General features: G+C 35.8%; 1 protein-coding gene across 1 annotated transcript; it reads left to right on the top strand.

The window, feature by feature from the left end:
- The first annotated feature begins 1,557 nt into the window (after window positions 1–1,557).
- LOC132546355 (uncharacterized) lies at window positions 1,558–22,530 on the top strand. The gene is made up of 11 exons (XM_060210069.1): window positions 1,558–1,653; window positions 5,207–7,247; window positions 7,680–7,824; window positions 9,367–9,479; window positions 10,253–10,400; window positions 12,549–13,045; window positions 14,126–14,240; window positions 14,656–14,931; window positions 15,306–15,386; window positions 16,574–16,726; window positions 17,611–22,530. Exons 2-11 carry the CDS (start codon window positions 5,295–5,297, stop codon window positions 17,631–17,633), a joined length of 3,504 nt encoding a protein of 1,167 aa, XP_060066052.1. The 5' UTR covers window positions 1,558–1,653; window positions 5,207–5,294; the 3' UTR covers window positions 17,634–22,530.
- The last annotated feature ends 1,919 nt before the right edge of the window (window positions 22,531–24,449 follow it).

Raw genomic sequence — 24,449 nt, 5'->3', positions numbered from 1 at the left:
CTGATTTGATCGACCTCAAATTACACTGTATGCCGAGTCGGCACCCACCTCGGTCCTAGTGGTACCATGTAATTTCCCCCTGTGTGCCTTTTTCATATGGAGACTGATAGGAAAAAAGCTTGCATTTTGATGCGGATAGTTTTGTTATCGCTATTTCTTGAGAAGTACTGGATGGATTTTCTTTAATTTCGTATGAAATTAAACTTGCTCTGTATATTAAAAAAAAACAAATAAATAAATAAAAAAAGGCGGATCATTCTCATTTCTAAAACAGACGTGCCAACAGGCGATATAACTCAGCTTATGAAATGTAACGATGTTCTTACAGAATCTTTTATTCAATATGAATTCTACTCCTGTTAAATGCGCTGACAATTAGATAGGGGTTATGTCAACGAACTGAAATACCTATGAAGATAAACTATTCCGCTGGTAAGATAGACCCATGGGAGACCATTATTTGCATTGATGTTTGGTGTGTTATGGTTATAGAATGAAAATATGTATGTAGTCAGCTAGTGGAAAAATCAAAATGGAACAACACTTGCCTCTGTTGGGTGAAGCGATACAAGGGAAATAACTCACATGTCCCTAGATTATTATCTAAGGGAAGTAATTCCTGTATCCTTATGTCTAAACCGCTGACAGAGCTAAAAGGCCGTAATAATGGACGTACAGTCCGCTACATTACATATGTTATTATCGGAGTGACCGGTCAGTATATTATTGCAGACATCAATAACCAAAATATAAAAGGGAAAATAAATCAACAATTGGCGGTTGTGTACAGTCAGTTCAAATTAATCACAAAGTACATACCCCACCTCCCCATCCCACCCCCCCCCCAAAAAAAACAACCCCAAACAAACAAACAAACAAACAAAAAAAACCTGTTCTACTACTTTTTACATATATACATAACTCTAATGATCTATTTCAAGTCCACTTGTGTAACAACATTGCGTGATTTGTGTGTGTGTGTGGTCGTGTTTGTGGTCGTGTTTGTTTGTTTTTTTAAGAAATACTCTCACGCAGAGAACACTGATAATACATCTCTGGCTCTGGTCACAATTAGTTATTGTCCTTGTTGTTGTCAGTTTATATGCACATAAAAATTAAAGCTAGCAGCAAACAAACGGGGCTACATTACGACCGATATCTGTGCATGCTTGAAATCCATGACTACAGTCAGATACGTCCCCGCTACCGTGTAACTATGGGCAGTTGACCAGGCTAAAGATAAGTCCACTTGAAATGATATCACGACCACAAATAATTTTTATATTAATGTATTGACAAATGTTTAAACGGTCCAAAAACTATACACAAATGACCATGATTTTGACCGTGGGGCGAAGGTGTGAGCCACGTCCGGGTGGATTAATAATTCAACTCCCCGAGCTTTTGTTCATGCTACGTGACGTACATAAAACGATGACCTACTTACACCAAACACACTACCTTGACATTGCACTAATACATCGCTTATATTTATAGATATGTCTTACATTTACCTAACCAGTTATCGCAATAAGCACCAACATGAACGGAATATCAGCGTCAACTTTTACGTATTGATAGAACGTCCACGTCGAATGTGTAGTAAAGGGGATTCGAAGCGGAAGAATGTGATAAACATAAACAAACGAGCAGGTAAGCGCCAGGTGTACCCATTATTGGTAATGGTTGCTAATCATTCGCTAGCAATTGCAACAAGACCCCATTTTCTTTCTTCCCGAATCGTCTTTTTTGTAAACTTGACACCACGATCACACATTGATGTAACAATATTGATACCCACGAACGGATTTTTATCATTACACGTCCTAATTCCATTGGGCTGATAACAAATGAAAATACCCACCTGTATATCATATACACATACTTGCAGAGACTGGTCAAAATTTAGGAGGTCAGTAAAACATAACATTGATATAACAAGGATGATGCTATCAAAGTCATTGTTAGAATTTGCTCTTACAAAGATCGTAATTTTATATCAAGGCCTCTGCTAGGATTTGAACCAGGGACCTCTGGGTACTAGTCTAAGCTCCTCCTTAAATTTTCAGGGATTACAGTGATGGTTACGGTTAAGAATTTTTCTGAGTCTGTATCATTATTTTATAGCAATGCCTCTGCTAGCATTTGAACCCTGGACCTAGCTGTGGCTTACAATTTTAATGATCAACCTTTCAGACTAAAGACAAATGCTCTTAAGCCACTGAGGGGTGTATTGCGGTTAGTATTTACCACAGTTACTTTTGGATAATAGGCAGGTGTGTGTATGTGTATATATGTATAGGTGTGTGTGTATGACAGGTGGAGAGTTTGTGGTAATTAATGTCTTAATAAATGGGAAGGCTGGACGGTATCACTGGCTGAATGTGGACATATGTAGTTAATAATGTCTTAATAAATGGGAAGGCTGGACGATGTCACTGTCTGAATGTGGAGGAGTGTAGTTTATAATGTCTTAATAAATGGGAAGGCTGGATGATGTCACTGTCTTAATGTGGAGGAGTGTAGTTAATAATGTCTTAATAAATGGGAAGGCTGGACAGTATCACTGTCTGAATGTGGAGGTGTGTAGTTCATAATGTCTTAATGAATGGGAAGGCTGGACGATGTCACTGTCTGAATGTGGAGGAGTGTAGTTAATAATGTCTTAATAAATGGGAAGGCTGGACGATGTCACTGTCTGAATGTGGAGGAGTGTAGTTAATAATGTCTTAATAAATGGGAAGGCTGGACGATGTCACTGTCTGAATGTGGAGGAGTGTAGTTAATAATGTCTTAATAAATGAGAAGGCTGGACGATGTCACTGTCTGAATGTGGAGGAGTGCAGTTAATAATGTCTTATTAAATGGGAAGGCTGGACGATGTCACTCTCTGAATGTGGAGGAGTGTAGTTCATAATGTCTTAATAAATGGGAAGGCTGGACGATGTCACTGTCTGAATGTGGAGGAGTGTAGTTAATAATGTCTTAATAAATGGGAAGGCTGGACGATGTCACTGTCTGAATGTGGAGGAGTGTAGTTAATAATGTCTTAATAAATGGGAAGGCTGGACGATGTCACTGTCTGAATGTGGAGGAGTGTAGTTAATAATGTCTTAATAAATGGGAAGGCTGGACGATGTCACTCTCTGAATGTGGAGGAGTGTAGTTCATAATGTCTTAATAAATGGGAAGGCTGGACGATGTCACTGTCTGAATGTGGAGGACGGTGTATCAGGGTTGGTGGTAGGGGGTCAGTGTCTGAATCAAAGGTAAGGGTAGTGGGTCAGTGTCTGAATCAAGTATGGCGGTAGGGGTCAATGTCTGAATCAAGGGTGGTGGTAGGGGGTCAGTGTCTGAATCAAAGGTAGTGGTAGGGGGTCAGTGTCTGAATCAAAGGTAAGGGTAGTGGGTCAGTGTCTGAATCAAGTATGGCGGTAGGGGTCAATGTCTGAATCAAGGGTGGTGGTAAGGGGTCAGTGTCTGAATCAAGGGTAGTGGTAGGGGGTCAGTGTCAGATTCAAGGGTAGTGGGTCAGTGTCTGAATCAAGTATGGCGGTAGGGGGTCGGTGTCTGAATCAAGGATGGCGGTAGGGGGTCAGTGTCTGAATCAAGGATGGCAGTAGGGGGGTCAGTGTCTGAATCATTGGTGGTGGTAGGGGGTCAATATCAGAATCAAGGGTAGTGGGTCAGTGTCTGAATCAAGGGTGGCGGTAGGGGTCAGTGTCTGAATCAAGGATGGCGGTAGGGGGTCAGTGTCTGAATCAAGGGTAGTGGTAGGGGGGTTCAGTGTCTGAATCATGGGTGGCAGTAGGGGGGTCAGTGTCTGAATCATGGGTGGTAGTAGGGGGTCAGTGTCTGAATCAAGGGTGGCAGTAGGGGGGTCAATATCTGAATCAAGGGTAGGGGTAGGGGTCAATATCTGAATCATGGGTGGTGGTAGGGGGTCAGTGTCTGAATCAAAGGTGGGGATAGTGGGTCAGTGTCTGAATCAAAGGTAGGGGTAGGGGTCAATGTCAGAACTTAGAGTGAAGATAGGGAGATGATGTATGAATTTATAGTGAGGGTAGGGGGATGATATCTGAATCAAGGGTCAGTGGGTAGGAGCTCAATGTCTGAATCAAGAGTGCTGGGTAAGGGATTTATGTTCACACAAGTCTTTTCCAATTGTTATTGACCTAATTTTAGCTTTGATCTCTATACTACAGCAGAAATACATTACTACTACTACTACTACACTTAAATAGAACATTACAGGTAGGATATTTCCTCTATCACAAAGCTACATCACATTTCCTGTTATTCTCAAACAAAATGTTCCACATCCAAAAGATGTTGGGATTCTATGATGACTCTTATAATAAATACAATATTCAAAATTTCTGCGTACAATCAGTTCAGATTGATATAATATAAGTTTATAACTTAAAGCTCTTGCTTGGCCTACCTTCTTTTACTTTAATGTATCACAAGTCCCTGTGCTACTGTTTTGTATCACAAGTCCCTGTGCTACTTTAATGTATTACAAGTCCCTGTGCTACTTTAATGTATTACAAGTCCATGTGCTACTGAAATGTATTACAAGTCCCTGTGCTACTGAAATGTATTACAAGTCCCTGTGCTACTGAAATGTATTACAAGTCCCTGTGCTACTGAAATGTTTTACAAGTCCCTGTGCTACTGAAATGTATTACAAGTCCATGTGCTACTGAAATGTATAACAAGTCCCTGTGCTAATGAAATGTTTTACATCTAATTAATCTTTTCTCAGATGATTCATATCATTTCATTATTATTGATATTACCAAATTCTTGCATCCAAAGAATGGCTATGATCAATTGTCCAGCATGTAATACAAACATGGCTGTTATGCGTTATGTGGATTTTACTTGTAACCACTAATATGTAACTTCAGTCTACTTTTTAATTTTCTTTCATGGCACTTTTTCTCTACACCCATTAAATACTGTAAAGGCCTAATCTATATGGATATGATATTAGAAAATTCAGACATTCCCCAAATAAATGTTCCACTGAACAAATACTGGTGTGGTGGTATCTGCAAAGTCCTCTGTTTGAATTTTTCCTCTTTTTCTAGTTTTGTCTTAATCGTGTGAGTTAGAGATGTGGTTTAAATGTTATCTTATAAATGTGTTGATATAGACCTAAATAGGTAATTATTTATTAATTACTGATTTTTGTTTTCAGGTTTCTGGATAAAACAATGGTAAATGGAATTCCAAGTGATATGCTTTGATTTAAAAACAATTTGTGTTGTTCAAAACAAAATGTGGGAATGCCCTATGAGAAGATGAACTTGTCTGGGCAGGCAATTTATGCCCCTAAAAAGGTCTTTTTGTCCAAAAGTTTGAATGATGGTATCCAGACTCCAGGAGATGAGGAAAGGGCCGAAGAACCTGTGGGCAATCAAATTATAACTGACGACATGTTTGAGATACAATCACGAGAGTTCTTGTCTCAATTTGGACAGCCAAATAAGCAGTTTTATTCCTCAAATTCTGGTAGTGACCAGTTCATGATAAATAATAGTAACAGTCATGATCACTATTTGCATATGGATTTTGACACCAACCAACGAAGAGCGAGTAATGTATCTGTATCTAGTAGCTCCTTTCCTGGCATGTTTCCATCTGAGATCAGTTCCACAAGTCCCCAGCTATTTTCCTCAAGCAACAGCTCCTTTCAGGATGAAAAGTCTTTTGTTATAAGTTCCAAGGACTCCAGTAGTCTACCATATGGATATTATCCAAAGGAACTGGTTGGTCAGTTGACCCCTTTCAATGCCAGTCAGGTTTCTTTGGGTACAAGCCAGCTGACTTCTGTGAATATTGATAGTAAATTCTCTTCAACTGTAGATAATTTACAGGTTCCTTCTGTGAATGCAAGCCAAAGTTTCTTAACAAATTCATACCAAGCATATTCTGTGACTACTAGTGCCATATTTTCAGTGAGTGCCTGCCAAGCTCCCACATCTACTAGTGCTAATTTTTCAGTGAGTGCAAGCCAAGCTCCTATGATTACTAGTGAAGTTTTCTCAATGAGTGCCAACCAAGCTCCATTAACCACTAGTGAAGTTTTCTCTTTGAGTGCCAACCAAGCTTCTTCTGTTCATACAAACCAAGTGCCTCCATTGAATGCAAGTCAGATATTACCATTGGATCCTAATGAAACATCCCCCGAGAATAATAGACAGGTCAGTCAAACATTTATGGTAAACAATGCAAGTTCCTGTGGACAGAATTCGACTGAAGACCCTTACAGCACATATCAGTTTCTATCTTCTGGGAATGTGAACAGCATAGGTTCTGGTCAGGTATTGTCTGGAAATAGTGAAATAGAATCTGGAAACAAAAGACTGGAGACATTAAAGGATACAAAAGATCTTGAGCAAAACTTAGTAAATGAACCTAACAATGTCAACCAGTCATCCACCATGAATGGTACAGCCATGTGTGACTCTACAAAAAGTCTAGTTAACTCACCAGAAAGCTGGACATTTTCATCGCTTGTACCTTTCAATATGTCGCATGATGAAAGAAAAAGTCCGTTATCAGTCCCATCAGAAACAACTGCTGAATCCATGTTTGATCACGTACAGGATGAAGATAAAATTCCAGGATCAGTCGGCAGTGATTCATTTGTAAAGTATTTCGGCAGTACAGAAGAAAGTACTCCATGCAGTACTATGACATGGGCACAGCGATATGGACTTCATGCTAAACTCAAAAAACCTTCGCAACAGTCATTCAACAGAGTCAGTCTAGCTGATATTGAAGAATTTTCTGTAAAGAGTGTGGTAGAAAAACAAAAATCTGTAGAAAAAAGTACATATTACACGTCACACAGACCTCCACAGCCAAAGAAAAAATCTGCATCTCCAGTAGGAGTAAACCCTTTAGTAGAAAATCAAGTGAGTTGTTCAAGTTCCCCTTCCGTAATATCATCATCCCATGTGTCTTCAACAGATATGAAACAAGAACTTTCTCCAGAATGTTCCTATCAAGGTCAGAACAGAAATGAATCATATTCTCTGCCCTCAAGCACATCTGAAGTTAGAGTAGTGTCCCTGAAAATATTGAAGATGAATACTGAGGACAGTAGTGAGATAAGCAGCACAGAAACTGCTAGCGAACTTGTTCAACCTCCAGGTAACGAAACCAGTTGTCAGGTGTGTGGGGACAAAGCTGCAGGATTCTACTGTGGGGCATTTATCTGTGAGGCATGCAAGGTATGTACTGAGGTTCACATCAACAGGTGGTCAACTTCAATCTATATCAAAATGTGTGTCTATATAGGTTTGGTTATCAATTTGGTCTGCTGATTGTTTTCCTAAAATATGATTGTATGTTGATGATATGCCTCATCTTGACAAATGCTTCCTAGTGAGAATGAGTATGAGACCCCTCTGTAGTGTGTTAATCACTTTGTGTACTGCATTGAATCTGTTCCAACCTGATAACTTGTGAATTGGTTGGCTATATGCATTATATACCCAGATAAATTGATTTGATTATGAATGATCCAAAAAATGTTGTTCAATGTTGTTTCTGATGAATTTAAGAAATTGTTGTTTCAAAAGTCTTTCAGTAAACAATTGATCTATAGGAAATACAAAAGACATGTGAAACATAAGATATAGTGATTTAATCTCATTTTACAGAAATTCTTTATGAGAGCCAGTAAGATGGAGAAAGTAAAATATGTATGTCTTCGGGCACAAAATTGTGTAATAACCAAGGAGAGTCGAGTCCAGTGTCAATACTGCCGATTCCAGAAATGTCTAAGTCTGAAAATGTACTGTCCAGGTAAATATTGTCTTGGTCTGAAAATGTACAGTCCAGGTAATATTGTTTTAGTCTGAAAATGTACTGTCCAGGTAAATATTGTCTTGGTCTGAAAATGTACTGTCCAGGTAATATTGTTTTAGTCTGAAAATGTACTGTCCAGGTAAATATTGTCTTAGTCTGAAAATGTACTGTCCAGGTAAATATTGTCTTATTCTGAAAATGTACTGTCCAGGTAAATATTGTCTTTGTCTGAAGTCTGAAAATGTACTGTCCAGGTAAATATTGTCTTATTCTGAAAATGTAGATATATCTTAACAAAGAGAAATGCAGTGCACAAGAACCATCACTCTCTTTTGCATAATTTTGGAGTTATTGCCCTTTACTTAAATTACACTAAAATTATATAAGGTATCAACAAGAAACTTGTTTATAGGTGTCTGTTGTGTCCAGGAACCTATTGGTGTTGTTTGTTTATAGTTCTCTTAATATACAGAAATAGGCAAATAATTTTCTGGTTTTTACACATATTTTTTTCTTCTCAACAAGCAAAAGTCCATGAGTGCTGATATTGGGCCTGTAAGATGCTTGGAGGAGAGGCTACCAAGTTTGTTCAAATGAATGACCTCAACCCACTTTCTAGGCAAAAGTTTGTGCCGATATTGGGTCTGTACTACCAAGTAAATGAATGACCTCACCCACTTTCAAGGTTTTGGACTTATTTGGTTTTATTTAAGGTATGCACATTTTTACATGCACCTGTGTATATACTTGTGTGGATGGTACTAATATCATTTTATGAAATAACTGACACTGAAGATTGTGTTATTATAACTTTGATACTTTCCTTTTTGCTCATTCATCCTGATTAAGATGACTTGTCAAATCAAAATAGTAGGAAGACCACAACAGCTGAGGCCAGGTGTAGTAATACTGTGACTGCTGACATGTTTCGGCCTGCTTGGCAGGCCGTCATCAGGGCACACTTTATTGGTCTGCCTGTTACATGGTGATACAAGATGTATAGTGAATAACAATAGTAGTCATGTGACAATATTGTGACATCATAGTGTAGCCATGGAAGTAGTAAACAAACAACATAGTAGAAGAATGATAGTTGGCGTAAAAATGATAGCTAGAGTATAAGTAGAAATAATATGAAGAACTTATAAGAAGTATAAATATTAAAGAAGAGTCAGTATAATATATAAATAGAGATAGTCTATGATGAATAATAAATTAGTACATAAGGTAGGGTTAGAGCATTGGTATATAAATGCCAAGCATAAGAACTTCAGATAAAAACAATGAACGGTAATAATGTTCAACAGTGAAAAGTAGAGTTCATTAGGTCAGGAACAGCAGCCAATATCATAAAATTCTAAATATTCAGTCAAGATATAACCCTAAGAAGGAAAGGTCCATGCATCGGATAGTTCCGTGGGATATCTTGAGAGTGAATATGGTTGGTAACATGATTTGTGTTAATTGATTTATTAAGAATGTTGTCAAATATTCTTTATTTAAAGGAGTTTATAAAGAGTGTCATTTTTATTGACTTAGGTTCAGGCGATGGCAAGAAAAAAGACAAGAAAATTGGGAAGATTCCATGTCGGGTGTGTAGTGCCCCATCCTCGGGATTCCACTTTGGGGCACTCACCTGTGAAGGCTGTAAGGTAACAGATATTATTTAATGTTTATAAGCAAAGAAATAGCTGTATACTTTCAAACTGCTGCTACAACATGCCACTTAGAATATTTTTTTATATCACCAATTGAGACTGATTCAATATTCAAGATGGCAGACAGTGGCCATTTTGAATTGCAATAGTTAGATTTTGATTGCTATTTTTCAATAACAGTTTCAGGTGTCTTCAGGAAACTGAAAGTATAAGATCAGTATGGTTCCTTTTTGCACATATATTGATCCATCATTCAAGATGGCCACCAATGACCAGTTAGAATTTCGACATTTGATGTTGATGAATATTCTTTCTCAAGATCTTTAAGGACATCATCAATATGTAAACTAATCATAGAAGATGTTTGTCCTGAATCTTTGTTGTCCATGCCAGAAGGTCATTTGATGATGTTTTATGATATCTAGGTCAAGGTCATTCAGGTCATATTTTCACTAAAACCATATTTTGATACAGTTGACAGAATATCTCTAGAATGAAGAAATAGAATTTGAAAACATTTCCACATTATTTACTATGGTGATATGAATGAAAGTAGAAATGATTGGTAAATAGGAAGATCAATTTTACATAAAACCAGTAGATATCATCCAATTGTGAGTGCTGTTTCAAGGATCTGATAGAAAGTACTAACATTGAAGGGAAAAAAACTAACTTCAGCTAGTACAATATGTGTTAAGATATTCCCAGATGTTTTACTGGTAAAAGCTGATTGCTTTATCCTCACTGTATGGGCTATGTTGTTTCAGGGTTTTTTCAGGCGGATGGCAAAGGAGAGAGAATGTCAGCGGTACAAGTGCACTAAGAGTGGTCACTGTGAAGTTAACACCTTTACACGTAACCTCTGTAAAGCATGTCGATATCGCAAATGTCTGAACTCAGGAATGTCCATCGAAGGTAATTTTTGGCTCTGCAGCCTCATATGTCTTCTGCATAGTGAAATAGCTGGGTTAGTAGTGGCTAGTTAGTTGAATACTCCAGATTAATGGTGACTAGATAGTGGAATAGTCGGATTAATGGTGACTTGATAGTGGAATAGTCAGATTAGTGGTGACTAGATAGTGGAATAGTCAGATTAATGGTGACTAGATAGTGGAATAGTCAGATTAGTGGTGATTTGATAGTGGAATAGTCAGATTAGTGGCGACCAGATAGTGGAACAGTCAGATTAGTGGCGACCAGATAGTGGAATATTCAGATTAGTGGTGACTTGATAGTGGAATAGTCAGATTAATGGTGACTAGATAGTGGAATAGTCAGATTAATGGTGACTTGATAGTGGAATAGTCAGATTAATGGTGACTTGATAGTGGAATAGTCAGATTAATGGTGACTAGATAGTGGAATAGTCAGATTAATGGTGACTTGATAGTGGAATAGTCAGATTAGTGGTGACTAGATAGTGGAATAGTCAGATTAGTGGTGACTAGATAGTGGAATAGTCAGATTAGTGGTGACTAGATAGTGGAATAGTCAGATTAGTGGTGACCAGATAGTGGAATAGTCAGATTAGTGGTGACTTGATAGTGGAATAGTCAGATTAGTGGTGACTAGATAGTGGAATAGTCAGATTAGTGGCGACCAGATAGTGGAATAGTCAGATTAGTGGCGACCAGATAGTGGAATAGTCAGATTAGTGGTGACTAGATAGTGGAATAGTCAGATTAGTGGCGACCAGATAGTGGAATAGTCAGATTAGTGGTGACTAGATAGTGGAATAGTCAGATTAGTGGTAACTAGATAGTGGAATAGTCAGATTAGTGGTGACTAGATAGTGGAATAGTCAGATTAGTGGTGACTAGATAGTGGAACAGTTAGTGGAATAGTCAGATTAATGGTGAATAGTCAGATAGTGGAATAAACAGTCAGATAAAGATGGTGTGGTGACTAGATAGTGGAATAGTCAGATAAGTGGTGACTAGATAGTGGAATATTAAGATTAATGGTGACTAGATAGTGGAATAGTCAGATTAGTGGTGACTAGATAGTGGAATAGTCAGATTAGTGGTGACCAGATAGTGGAATAGTCAGATTAGTGGTAACTAGATAGTGGAATAGTCAGATTAGTGGTGACTAGATAGTGGAATAGTCAGATTAGTGGTGACTAGATAGTGGAATAGTCAGATTAGAAGTAGCTAGATAATGAGAGTTATATAACCACCTCCAGATTTCAATACTTAATTCAAAGATATGGTTAACCAATAGTTATGGTTGTTGTCTGGCCTATTTTTTACTGCAATACAATTTATCAAGTTGCATACAAACTTTACTCAATAGTTGTTCAAAGGAAATGATAAGGTGGTAGTGATTTTGGGATCCTGAGGTCAAGGTGGGTCACTGCTTCTATAAAAAAGAAAACCTGTTTCTGCAAAATATCTTCAGTTCTATTAAGACAATTACGCTCAATGTTTTTCCATTCCCTTGTCACAGGAAGTTGAAGCTCTCAATTGCTTTGCATGGTCACAGGTCAAAGGCCAAAGTCACCATTATGATCAATAAAAAATGGAAATATACATATATCTTGATGTTACTGTTTAATATTTACTGATGAGATAATTAAGCATATTATACTGAAATCAAATGAAAAAACACCCAACCATAGGTCATGGTCATCAGGTCAAAGGTCAAGGTGAAACTTTAAATACTTTACTGGCAGACTGAAATCAAATGAGAGTGAAGGTCAAGTTCAAATTTGAAATATTTGGAAGACAAATACTTTTAGGTCAAAGGTCAATTTGAAATATTTTGCAGTGAATATAATGTATTTTGTTATGACAAAATGAAGCATGATTGGTTGAAATCAAATGAGAGTTCACCTGACTACATGTTGAGGACATCAGATCAAATGTGAAGGTCAAATTTGAAATAGATTTTCTTTTTTTTCTTTTGACATTGTGAAGCAAAGATGGCCAGTTTCAATACATGATTAATTAGGGTAGTGATTACAATGTAACACTCAGAGTTGGAGTGTGACACAATGCAGTGCCCTTCCTGATGTGTGTCAGTTATTCCTGAATTTATCAGTGTTTTCTATCGGTTTTACAGGAAGTAGAATAGGTCGTCAACCAAATTCCATCAAACATGCAATATCCATAGAGGCTGACAAACAAGGAAAACAATCACGTAAGGAGCAGAAAAAAAATGAAGAAATCAACTTAAACGATATGGATGCCGTGGTTAAATTGGCCACAGGTATCGGGCCAGAAATATTGAAGGATGATAGATCGGAAGTACCTAGGAATGTTGGACTGGAAATGATAAAGGATGTAAGCCTAGAACAGATAGACTCAGATGATACAAATTTTAACTTCACAAATCAACAGGTCATTGCTCAAGAAAACTGTGATATAGAAGTAACACCAATACTGCCTGTGGTGACAGAGATTAAACAGGAACCACATTCACCAGCAATCAGGTGTGTCAGTCCAGTTAACGGTCCAGGAAGTATTATAGATAGTATTAACAGTGAAAAGACTTTGGAGATCATCAGTAAATGTGCTGAATGTAACGGGGAACTAGAAAATCTCCTGCCTCTTAATGTCGTAAGTATGAAACCTTCCTTCTGTTTGTATAATCGTTGTTATAAATTCTCCTGCCTGTTGATATCATTGTAAGTATGAATTCTCCTGCCTGTTGATATCATTGTAAGTATGAATTCTCCTGCCTGTTGATATCATTGTAAGTATGAATTCTCCTGCCTGTTGATATCATTGTAAGTATGAATTCTCCTGCCTGTTGATATCATTGTAAGTATGAATTCTCCTGCCTGTTGATAGCATTGTAAGTATGAATTTTCCTGCCTGTTGATATCATTGTAAGTATGAATGCTCCTGCCTGTTGATATCATTTTAAGTATAAATTCTCCTGAATTATGGGTCAAACATCAAAATCTAGTTGTTCACTTCTTTACTTGTTAATATTTTGTATTGACAGAATATATGTTCTATTCAGGGAGACACGTGAACAGAAACTTTGTTTATGTCATTGTATGTCAATCAGGCAGGGTATTTTTCAGTATGATGTATGTTGGTCAATTTGTTTATTAAAATCATTTAAATGCAGAAATCTTCTCTGTTAATTTTCTGAATATTCACTGTTCTCTTTTTAATTTTCACTTCAATGATATTAAGCAGTGCTTTCTCACTGGTATTTTGATTGACCAATTATCCTTCCATTTCCATATTTAATGGAATTATCTCCCAGAAAACGAGTTTGCAAGGATATTAAATTGGACTCTGTGTCCGTCCTTGCAAGGTCATTTTCTGGACCAGTGCTCTGACATCATTCAATATAGTTACATGAAACTTTGTACACTTATTAAGTTTGTACTGTAGAAGTGCCTTGTTATGGAAATTGAGAACCCTTATTGCTCATATGTTTTGGCCATAAAAATCAGTGATACATATATAGCTTCCTTCAAACTTCTCTCAATTGTAGACAGAATTCAGGCGTCTGATTGCTCAGTGAAAATTTAGTCATTGTTGAATGATATTTTCAAAGTTTTATTTGTTGGGATTTCGTGTTTATGTGTAAATTGAACCATTCTATTAATGATGAACTAAATCCTTTCTGAAAGTGGAAGATTTATAGTGCAATTTTGGATCTGAACTCTCTGATTTCAGAATGAAGGAGATGAATTAGCAGGGTATACAACTGCAAAGAAAACATGGGCCAGTATGATGGCTTCCTTTGAACATACTGCTAGAACACTCATCAAATTCTCAAAGAAAGTTCCAGGTAAAAATATTCCTTCTTTCAGTGTTGACTGATGTAGTATAACATTGATTTGGTCAGACATATTTGTCCAGGTGTTGCCTTAAAACCAGGTAAACCTTTTATATTTCAGTGACTTGTTAGATACATAAGACATGTCTATCTGAGGACTGTCTTATAACTAGTCGGAGTGTTTTATACTTCAGTGACTTGGTAGATACATAAGACATGTCTATCTTAGGACTATCGTATAACTAAGTAAAAATATTTATGCTTCATTGACTTGTTAGATACATAAGACATGTCTATCGGAGTATTATCGTATAATTATGTAAATTTTTTTAATGCTACAGTGACTTGTAGAATTTAGAAGACATGACTGTTCTCATGTTGATATGCTACTAGTTAAACCTTACTTACACTTTGACATGTTTTTCAGGTTTCAGAGCTATTTCATTGGATGACCAAATCAAACTCATACAAGCATCAATCTACCCCATTGTAGTCCTCAACTGTTCACGAAGCTTTGACTGTGAAACCAAACAGTATAGCTACTTCAACTTCACACCAAGACAAAGACAAACCATTCATTCATTCTTCCCGATGCTGAAGATATTGTCGAGTCATTTTATACACACAGGCATTATGGTAAACCTAATGAAGTTAAGTACCACAGAATATACCTTTCTGTCCATTCTGCTGCTATTAAATGCAGGTAAGTAACCTGTCATCCTCCCAACACCTTTCTCTTTTAAGACATTATTTTTGTAATGATGTGTACAACTGTTTCACTGCAGACATTTATTCAAGAAAAGCCACATTCTGCAAAAATTTGTTAGAAACATAAGATTTTAGTATTTTTAATACATTTAGTGTATGGCTGTCAGAATTTGATGTCCTGTTTTTTTTCTCAATGAGATTAAAGAGTGTTTGTTTATACTAACTTCCAAACAAATTTTTATACATATTCCACTGAACAAATGTTTAGTATATACTTGACAAGTTAACAGTAACAATTCTACCCAATCTGATCTATTATGTTATGATGACATTATTGTAGTACTGTACTAATTTCCTCTTCTTACGTAGATGTTGAAAGCCTTGCTGACTCTGACAGTGTTCGTGAGCTGCAGATGGATACTACATATGCCTTACAGTATCATGAAGAAAGTGAGTTTTGATTACTCTTATGTCACATGAAGTTTCACCATTATATCAAACACTGTATAACTTTGCTTTTTTTGACTGCCCTAATTTCAACATTTGCTGCCAAAAGGGTGATATCTAATTTTAGCCAAGTCATATTATCACCTTAAATGATCTGCAACTAAAAGTAAAAATGAAATTGTTTATAAAATCTCTTAGTTATTGAGAATTAGATATTTAATGGGTACATACTTACAAAGAATCTGACACAAGTCGCTGACCCTCACTGTCAGTACAAATGTTGATATATATTGCACAGAAATAACTAATAATTATACAAGATATACCAAGTAACTGCATGTCTTTTACACTTTAAAGGTTTTAACTTCTCCTTCTGAAAATTTTGTCCACAGCTTTAAAGGCTTCAGTAATTTCTGACTTCTGTCTTGGATCAGTATTGGTGTCGCATGTAGAAATGTGTTAAGAAATGTCATGGATGACTACACATGTCAAACGCAACAAACACTTTTTATATCTTAATACTTCTAGTGATTCTTTTAGAAAATTACTTATTGATTAATGTATATAGAAAACAAATACCTTGATAAGATCAACAAGCCCTTCATTGACCTTTCATTGAGTGTGACCTTGCATTTTTAACCTTTCATCAAGTGTGACCTTATATTTAGTGTGACCTTGAGACTGACCTTTCTCTGTTTAAAACATATACCCCAATGTGTGACCTGTCAGAGTACGATTTTTATTATGCATTTGTCATTTTTATGGCCAGCTATCTTCAGGAACCCTCTTGTTACTTTCAATTTTGCCATTATTTTTCCGTTATCGTTGAATTAATTGTGTGTCAACAACTGTGTTGACGAGAAACCAATTCTGTTTCAGGTAGAATTATGGTAAACCTGCTCACCTTACCATATGAAATTTGTGTTAAATAGATGTCCATCCCAAGCCAGTAGGATGGTCAGTTGCCTTTAGGTAACTAGATAAGGTTCCCTAATAAAAAGTAGAAAAGTTTGGGGTGACCTGCCCAAACAAAGGATTTTCCAATGGTAATCTGGTGTCCTCACACAGCAAGACCTCTAACTGCCATCAATCTGGGCCAACATATAAGCTGGTCTCAGTTGCTGTAGAATGAAAATAATGTTTTGTATTCCATAGCTGCCTAAATCAACCTGTATCCTCTTTGTTTGTAGCGACCTACCCTGATGGTAGAACACGTTTCGGGATGTTGCTGGTCAGATTAGCCGAGTTACACTTTATCCTAGTGCAGCACAATACTGCTATCACACTAATGCTGAAGAAGAACCCAGACCTGACTCTGCCACAGATGTACAAGGAAATGTTTGGTAGGTATATGTTGGGACTATTCTACCACAGATGTTCAAAGAAATGTTTAGAAGATATACATGTATATGAGGTCTGTCCTACTGTGTCCAGGTATGTCTCACAGACGAACGTCAGTGTACTGGCAACGTGAGGCAACCTGCATCCCCCTCAGTGGTATGGAACTGTCTGTAATGGTGATTGTTTGATTATCCTAGTTTTGGTAGATGGCTGCAGGGCCTAATAATGCCATATCTGTATCACTCTAGTAGTTGAAACATGTCCAGAAGCTGAAAGGACGAGGGCCTATCTAGATTTGGTTTGTGTAAGGATAATGTTGAAGTCTGTCTAATGCCTTAAAAATAAATTTATAGGCTGACACTATCCCTAGACTTCTGGGCCAACAATATTATGTCTACTCTTTTTATAAAAGCATCATAGGGATCTTTAGTGTTGGAGATTGGACAATCAACATGGACCACCGTTTAAAGTCCCATCCTTTGGACTATGGTCAGTGGTTAGTGGTTAGATCGGTGCAGGCGTAATTTGTTTTTTTGATGTCTGGTCTTGAAACTTTTTAAGTCATATTAGCTAAACTACTTTATCACTTTGCAAATTTCTTTTGCTTTCTGTGATTCCACTCCATTCCTATTGCATACATCTGCTCAATATAATGACTTTTTATAATTATATATGTGATTTGTGTTTAAGGATGTAGTAAGCGGTAAGCCTTATAATCAATATGTCTATCAGTACTTAACACAAGCAGATTAAGGTATATGGATCTTTTCTTGCTTGAATATTAGTAAGTTGTATAACTGATAGTCAAATACAAATAGTTACTGGTAAGCTCAAATTCCAAGTAAGATATATCATTGTGTAAATATGTCTCTCCATTGTTTTACAGGTGAGAAGGTGCTGGAGACTTAACTGGAGTTTTAATTATAACTGGAGTCGAGGGAACATAGGTAGAACTGCAGTTTAGGGACTGGAGTCTTAACTGGTGTCTGGAGACTAGAGTCTAGGGACTGGAGTCTTAACTGGTGTCTGGAGACTAGAGTCTAGGGACTGGAGTCTTAACTGGTGTCTGGAGACTAGAGTCTAGGGACTGGAGTCTTAACTGGTGTCTGGAGACTAGAGTCTAGGGACTGGAGTCTTAACTGGTGTCTAGATACTAGAGTCTAGGGACTGGAGTCTTAACTGGTGTCTGGAGACTAGAGTCTAGGGACTGGAGTCCTAAGACTGTATTCTTAATGGTGAATTGAGCCATAACTTGATTCTTGAGACTGGATTCTGGATTCTTGGAACAGGAGTCTTGAGTTGGGTTCTAACTTGATTCTTGAGACTGGATTCTGTTATTTGGAAACAGGAGTCTTTGAGTGGGGTTCTAACTTGATTCTTGAGACTGGATTCTGGATTCTTGGAACAGGAGTCTTGAGTTGGGTTCTAACTTGATTCTGGAGGCTGGATTCTGGATTCTTGGAACAGGAATCTTGAGTGGGGTTCTAACTTGATTCTGGAGATTGGATTCTGTTGTTTGGAAACAGGAGTCCAAACTTGATTCTGGCTACCTAAATTCTGGAGTCTGGATTCTGTTGTTTGGAAATAAGAGTCTTGAGTGGGGTCCTTACTTGATTCTGGAGACTCGATTCCTGGAGTCTTGAAACAAGAGTCTTGAGTGGTGCTCCAACTTGATTCTGGAGTCTGGAGAAAGGAGTCATAAGTGGGGTCTTAACTTGACTCTGGAAACTGGATTCTGGAGTCTGGAAACTGAACACAGAATCAGTTGTTGCTTCAATTCTAGATGTAAATTAATTAGTGTGACAGATCCCTAGGACAGTTTTTAACTAAAACTACAAAATGGAATATCTCCATCACACCAGTACTACATGATGTGTTCAGCAGGGCTATTTATAGACAGAGCAGCTGTAGAACAGATCTTGCCCTGTAATGTTTTTGAAATTTTTCACTGTTCCATAATTAACTCACCTGCTCCAAAGGACTGGTAAGCTTATGTCCTAGCACAATGTCTGTTGGCAGTTTTGATGAAATTTGGTCTAGAACATTCTTTCATACCGTTGTAGCCTCCTGAAGTGTTTATATGGACTGCTCATCAGTAATTACCGTCTACTTCTTTGTCCTTCTCCGAGAGCTTTACTTTCACAAGTGCTGACAATATTAAGTTGCTGTTGTTTGTAATTGATAATGTACTGCTTACATCATTTTACTTTTTTCACTACGATATTCCTGACATATTCCATTTATGTCTATTATTTATTCAGGGATGATATTATTTTCATGCTCAACGAAGATATGGAGAGCATTTAGTTGCAGCTTCATCCATCTGTCATTCCATCTGAAGCACAACTTTGCTCAGTTATTCAGGGCCTACAACTCCTTAATTACAGAGTTATTGCCCTTTGTTAAGTTTTTGTGTTTGGAGTATAATTTTGCCACCCAGTCCATGTTGTTCATGACAAAGCTCAATGTAAAGAAAATCCCACGGTACTTTGCTGTGATACACCATCAGATGAATGGTGCCATTACTGATGGTCCACAAGTAATATAATGTGATATGATCTTTATTTTAAATTGTCTGGGACATATTTGGATATAGAGTAATAGAGATAAAATACATCAGTTGGGTTAAAGTTATTTTGATTAAATTCAGTCAGAAACATCTTCTTTAGAAGGGGAACCAATTTTGTATACATGGTGACCCTGACCCTATAGGGACCTGAGGGACAGGGTCCAATAAAGGATATATCAGATATAGCAAATTGTTTGAAACCTTCTTCTTCTATATGAATGACAGGAGCTGTTCAGCTTTTGGTCAGAAGCATCCTTTGGGGAAGGAGAATCAATTTTTATGATAGAGGATAGAGAGTCATAGGGCCTGAGGGATGAGGCCCAATAGGGGATATAGCAAATTCTATGAAATCCTTCTTTGTTTGTAGAAATAACATGATTTTATCCAAATTTGGTTTGAAGCAAAGGGGCTTTGTATAAATGGTTGACCTGAAGGCAGTGGGATAGGGCCCAAGGAGAAAATAGATATCACTCTTTGGAATCCATATTCCTGAGTTTGGATAATGCATTTCAGTTAAACAAACCAAGTGAGTGATACAGGTCATATGTGCCTCTTGTTTATTAGAAAGTCTGACATGTAAATCATCTACATCTTTAAGAATTGAAGATATTATGATGTGTATGCATGGAAAGACTGTTAAAATCAAATATATAGTGATTTGTAAATGTATGGAAAGGCTTCTTATACAGATTTATAAATATATAAAAAGGTAGCTATTGAATGGCAGTTGAAACTAATTATATTGTGATATGGAAATGTATGGTTTAAAAAGGTGGCAAAATTAGATGTATTGTGATATGTAAATGTAAGGATGGAAGGCTAGTAAAATTAAATATGTTCTAATATTTTAATGTATTGTTGGAAAGGTTGGTATAATTAGATATATGGTGGTATGTAAATGTATGGATGGAAGGCTAGTAAAATTAAATATATTGTGATATTTAAATGTATTGTTGGAAAGGTTGGTATAATTAGATACATGGTGGTATGTAAATGTATGGATGGAAAGCTGGTAAAATTAGATGTATTGTGATATGTAAATGTAAGGATGGAAGGCTAGTAAAATTAAATATGTTCTAATATTTTAATGTATTGTTGGAAAGGTTGGTATAATTAGATATATGGTGGTATGTAAATGTATGGATGAAAGGCTAGTAAAATTAAATATATTGTGATATTTTAATGTATTGTTGGAAAGGTTGGTATAATTAGATATATGGTGGTATGTAAATGTATGGATGGAAAGCTGGTAAAATTAAATATATTGTGATATGTAAATGTAAGGATGGAAGGCTAGTAAAATTAAATATATTGTGATATGTAAATGTATTGTTGGAAAGGTTGGTATAATTAGATATATGGTGGTATGTAAATGTATGGATGGAAGGCTAGTAAAATTAAATATATTGTGATATGTAAATGTATGGATGGAAGGCTAGTAAAATTAGATATAATGCGATATGTAAATGTATGGTTGAAAATGCAGGTAAAATTAGATGTATTGTGATATGTAAATGTATGGTTGGAAGGTTAGTAAAATTAAATATGTTTTGATATGTTAATGTATGGTTGGAAAGGTTGGTATAATTAGATATATGGTGGTATGTAAATGTAAGGATGGAAGGCTGGTAAAACTAAATATATTGTGATATGTAAATGTATGGATGGAAGGCTAGTAAAATTAGATATATTGTGAAATGTAAATGTATGGTTGGAAGGCTAGTAAAATTATATATATTGTGATATGTAAATGTATGGTTGAAAAAGCTGGTAAAATTAAATATATTGTGATATTTAAATGTATGGTTGGAAGGCTAGTAAAATTAGATATGTTCTAATATGTTAATGTATGGTTGAAAATGCAGGTAAAATTAGATATATTGTGGTATGTAAATGTATGGTTGGAAGGCTAGTAAAATTAGATATGTTCTAATATGTTAATGTATGGTTGAAAATGCAGGTAAAATTAGATATATTGTGGTATGTAAATGTATGGTTGGAAGGCTAGTAAAATTAGATATGTTTTTAAATGTTAATGTATGGTTGAAAAAGCTGGTAAAATTAGATGTATTGTGATATTTAAATGTATGGATGGAAAGGATGGTAACTTTATAGGTTGAAAAACTGTTAAAGCTATATGAATGGAAAGACAGTGTAACAGGTTTATTTCAACACACACATATTTCATCATTTGGTGTCAAAATAAAAACATTTTTTTTATTTTAGTCATGCTGTAATTCTTTCATCGAAAAATATCATTTTCTCTTTCTCAATAAAACTTTGCCTACATAGTATTGGCATACAATCTTTTAGTCAAAATAAGACAGTGGCAAAAAATAACCTGTTAAATGGAAATATTGTCATTTATAAATGTATGGAAAGACTGTTAAAGTGAGATATATTGTGACCTAGACATGTACAGAAAAAGTATTAAAATCTAATTTATCATAATTTATGATTGATTCTGTCAAAATGAGAAATTTTGTGACTTATAAATGTATAGAGATTTAAATCAATGCATTGTGATATGTGAATGTTTTATAAAGTGAAGCTTATGATGGTACAATATGTTTAATAATGTAAAATTGCAGAACCAATGAACTCTCAAATTGTCACTTGCATGTTGTTTTCTTCCTAGTTACTACTTGAGTACCTTTAAACATCAGCAATAATAAAATGAAAAGGGAATTGCTCCCATCTGATATTTTTCACTTGTGACCATTTCTTCTACAGGTATATTTAACATTCAGCCAAAGTTTTTTGTGTGAATTTTTAGCTTCCTGATACTTTAAAATACAACAGCTGACCTCAGCGTTTTACCTTTAATTTGTCAGGAAGAATTCCAACATCCTTGATCACTTGGGACAGAATCTGTGTATGAATTTTGATTGTTCATTCCAGTGAATGCCTAGAATATTTTTTTTTTCTGTAGGAATTTGATCCTATAAAGATTTACCATTGTATAATATTGATGCTAGGACAAGTGTTGGTGTGAGTGGGGTATATCAAGAAAGTGCCAGGAACATTTTCCTCAATACAATGACAAGTTGGTGCTTTATAAACATGAAAGTATCAGAGACAGACATTAGCAGGGAAGATGAACTCGAGGAAATGTGATAATGAGTTTGTATTAAATGAACAAATACTCCACAGGGAGTATATACAACTTGATATATTTGATGTACATTGATTTTGTGATGTTGCTGTATAATTGAATTTTGTGAAAATAAATTAATTGTTAAGAACAAGCAATCTTTGTTTATGTATATTACATACAGAAACACTAGAAAATTTATATTATTAATCACAACATATAAATGAGTTTTTTCTTTAATCAATTGTTACGGAGGTACTTTTAAGTTAACCTTCACTAATTTGTGATAGGACTCATGAAATCGATGTTGGCCTCTCCATTTTATCAAGATCTGTACCGTAGTGAATTACAATATGTTTCAGTGACTTTATCTGACCCTCCCATTTCTGCCATGTTGGACTGTTACATTAACAATCACCCAAGTCCAGATATAGTCAAAGTTGTTATAATCGTTATCTTAGCAAACTGCTACCTGATGACAATATCTGTGAAGGTAGAATTTTTTGTATCGAAAGAAAATTAAATATACCCAAAATGTTTGTTTTCCTCTGTTTATTACTTCCTTCATGGGAAATAGGATACCCTGGTTTTACCAATGTATAATTTTACTAAACCATCAAGGACCCTTTTTGTCAATGAAATGTTTTTACAGCAGCAGAGTCTGGAGAAGAAGACTTCTGAATTATGAAGAAGTTTCCTCTTTTGTGTTCCACCCTTCTTGCCCCAGAGTCGGGTTCAACATCTGCATTGTCATATAGGTTTTGGGATTAACATTTAACACATTGTTAGGTCTGTATGGTGATGCAGGGTTTGTACCTCTTTCTTATGGCAACAGTACAAAGTTGTCCAAGGGAAAACTCTGAAAGTGTGCTCACAAATCATACATGGGTTCTTATCTTAGACGGATAAAACAACAAAAATGAGAGATATTTTTTTCTTTATTTTTGAGAACTCTTGCATAAATATATTCACAGGTATGTTATTTTCATTATGTACAAAATATCTACACTATATTCTGGCAGACACACAAGCTCCCTTTCTGCCAGGAAGGATAACTGGTATGTAAGGATTCTTAAGCACACAATAAATTCCAGTTTCAAAAAAATAAAATCTGGACTCAGAAGAAATTAAACATGGATTTGTGAAACAGATTGAACACAGACTCTAAATAAATCAGTCACTGATTACAGATTACATTAACTAGTAGTAAAACAAAGTGTTAAAATAGTCTAGTCAACATGAAGTTTTAAAATTGGATTCTAATGGATTTGGGAGTCCTACATGGTAAGCACCACACAGTATGACCACCCTTACTGATATACAAGCCTAGCACATGTTAACAGACTTCTTTTAGCATGTTTAGGGGGACAACTGTATTCAGTTCAATTAAATTTGAAGTTTTAAACTATACACAACCTATATATAAAATGTTAAAAAAATAAAAAGAAAGAAAGAAAAACTATTGTCTTTTTATCTTGTCTCAATATAATGCATACAGAGGGCCTGTTCTGATTACTCAATATCAAAATTCTTTGAAGTCCACACATTGTCATAACTTAATCAGTTGAACTAGTATTACACAGAAATGAAATTTTGGCACCAAAAAACAGCAACAACTTCAAATCAACACACAAATGAGTTTTCAAATAACTTAGGTTTGACATCAGAACATTCAAATTAAATGTAAACAATACACAGAGAATGGCATGATAATGCCCAAAATACAATAAACATCTTCCCATGTAACCACTGAAAAGTTAAGTCACTAAATCACAGATTCATTACACTATGTTAAATTTATCTGAATGTGTATTATTTTGAAATTTACAAACTTTATCATATATGTCTAAAAAATGTACAATGTTCTTATTCTTCAAACCTTGTCGGTCATTGAACTGAATTTTCTATTTATAGGAACAATGACCTTGACCTACATTGACATTTTTAACTTGAAAAGCAATCCTAAAATAACAAGAACAGGTGAAAAAGAAAGCAGTGAGTAAAGTTTGACAGGTCCATTTGAGTTTGCACTAGTGTCTTGAAATGGTTATCTAGACCAATT

This window comes from Ylistrum balloti, unplaced genomic scaffold, assembly GCF_031769215.1.
Source record: "Ylistrum balloti isolate Yb309-2 unplaced genomic scaffold, AGI_CSIRO_Ybal_v1 Utg369886, whole genome shotgun sequence".
Classification (NCBI taxonomy): Eukaryota; Metazoa; Mollusca; class Bivalvia; order Pectinida; family Pectinidae; genus Ylistrum; species Ylistrum balloti.
This window is presented reverse-complemented; position numbering and strand designations above follow the sequence as displayed.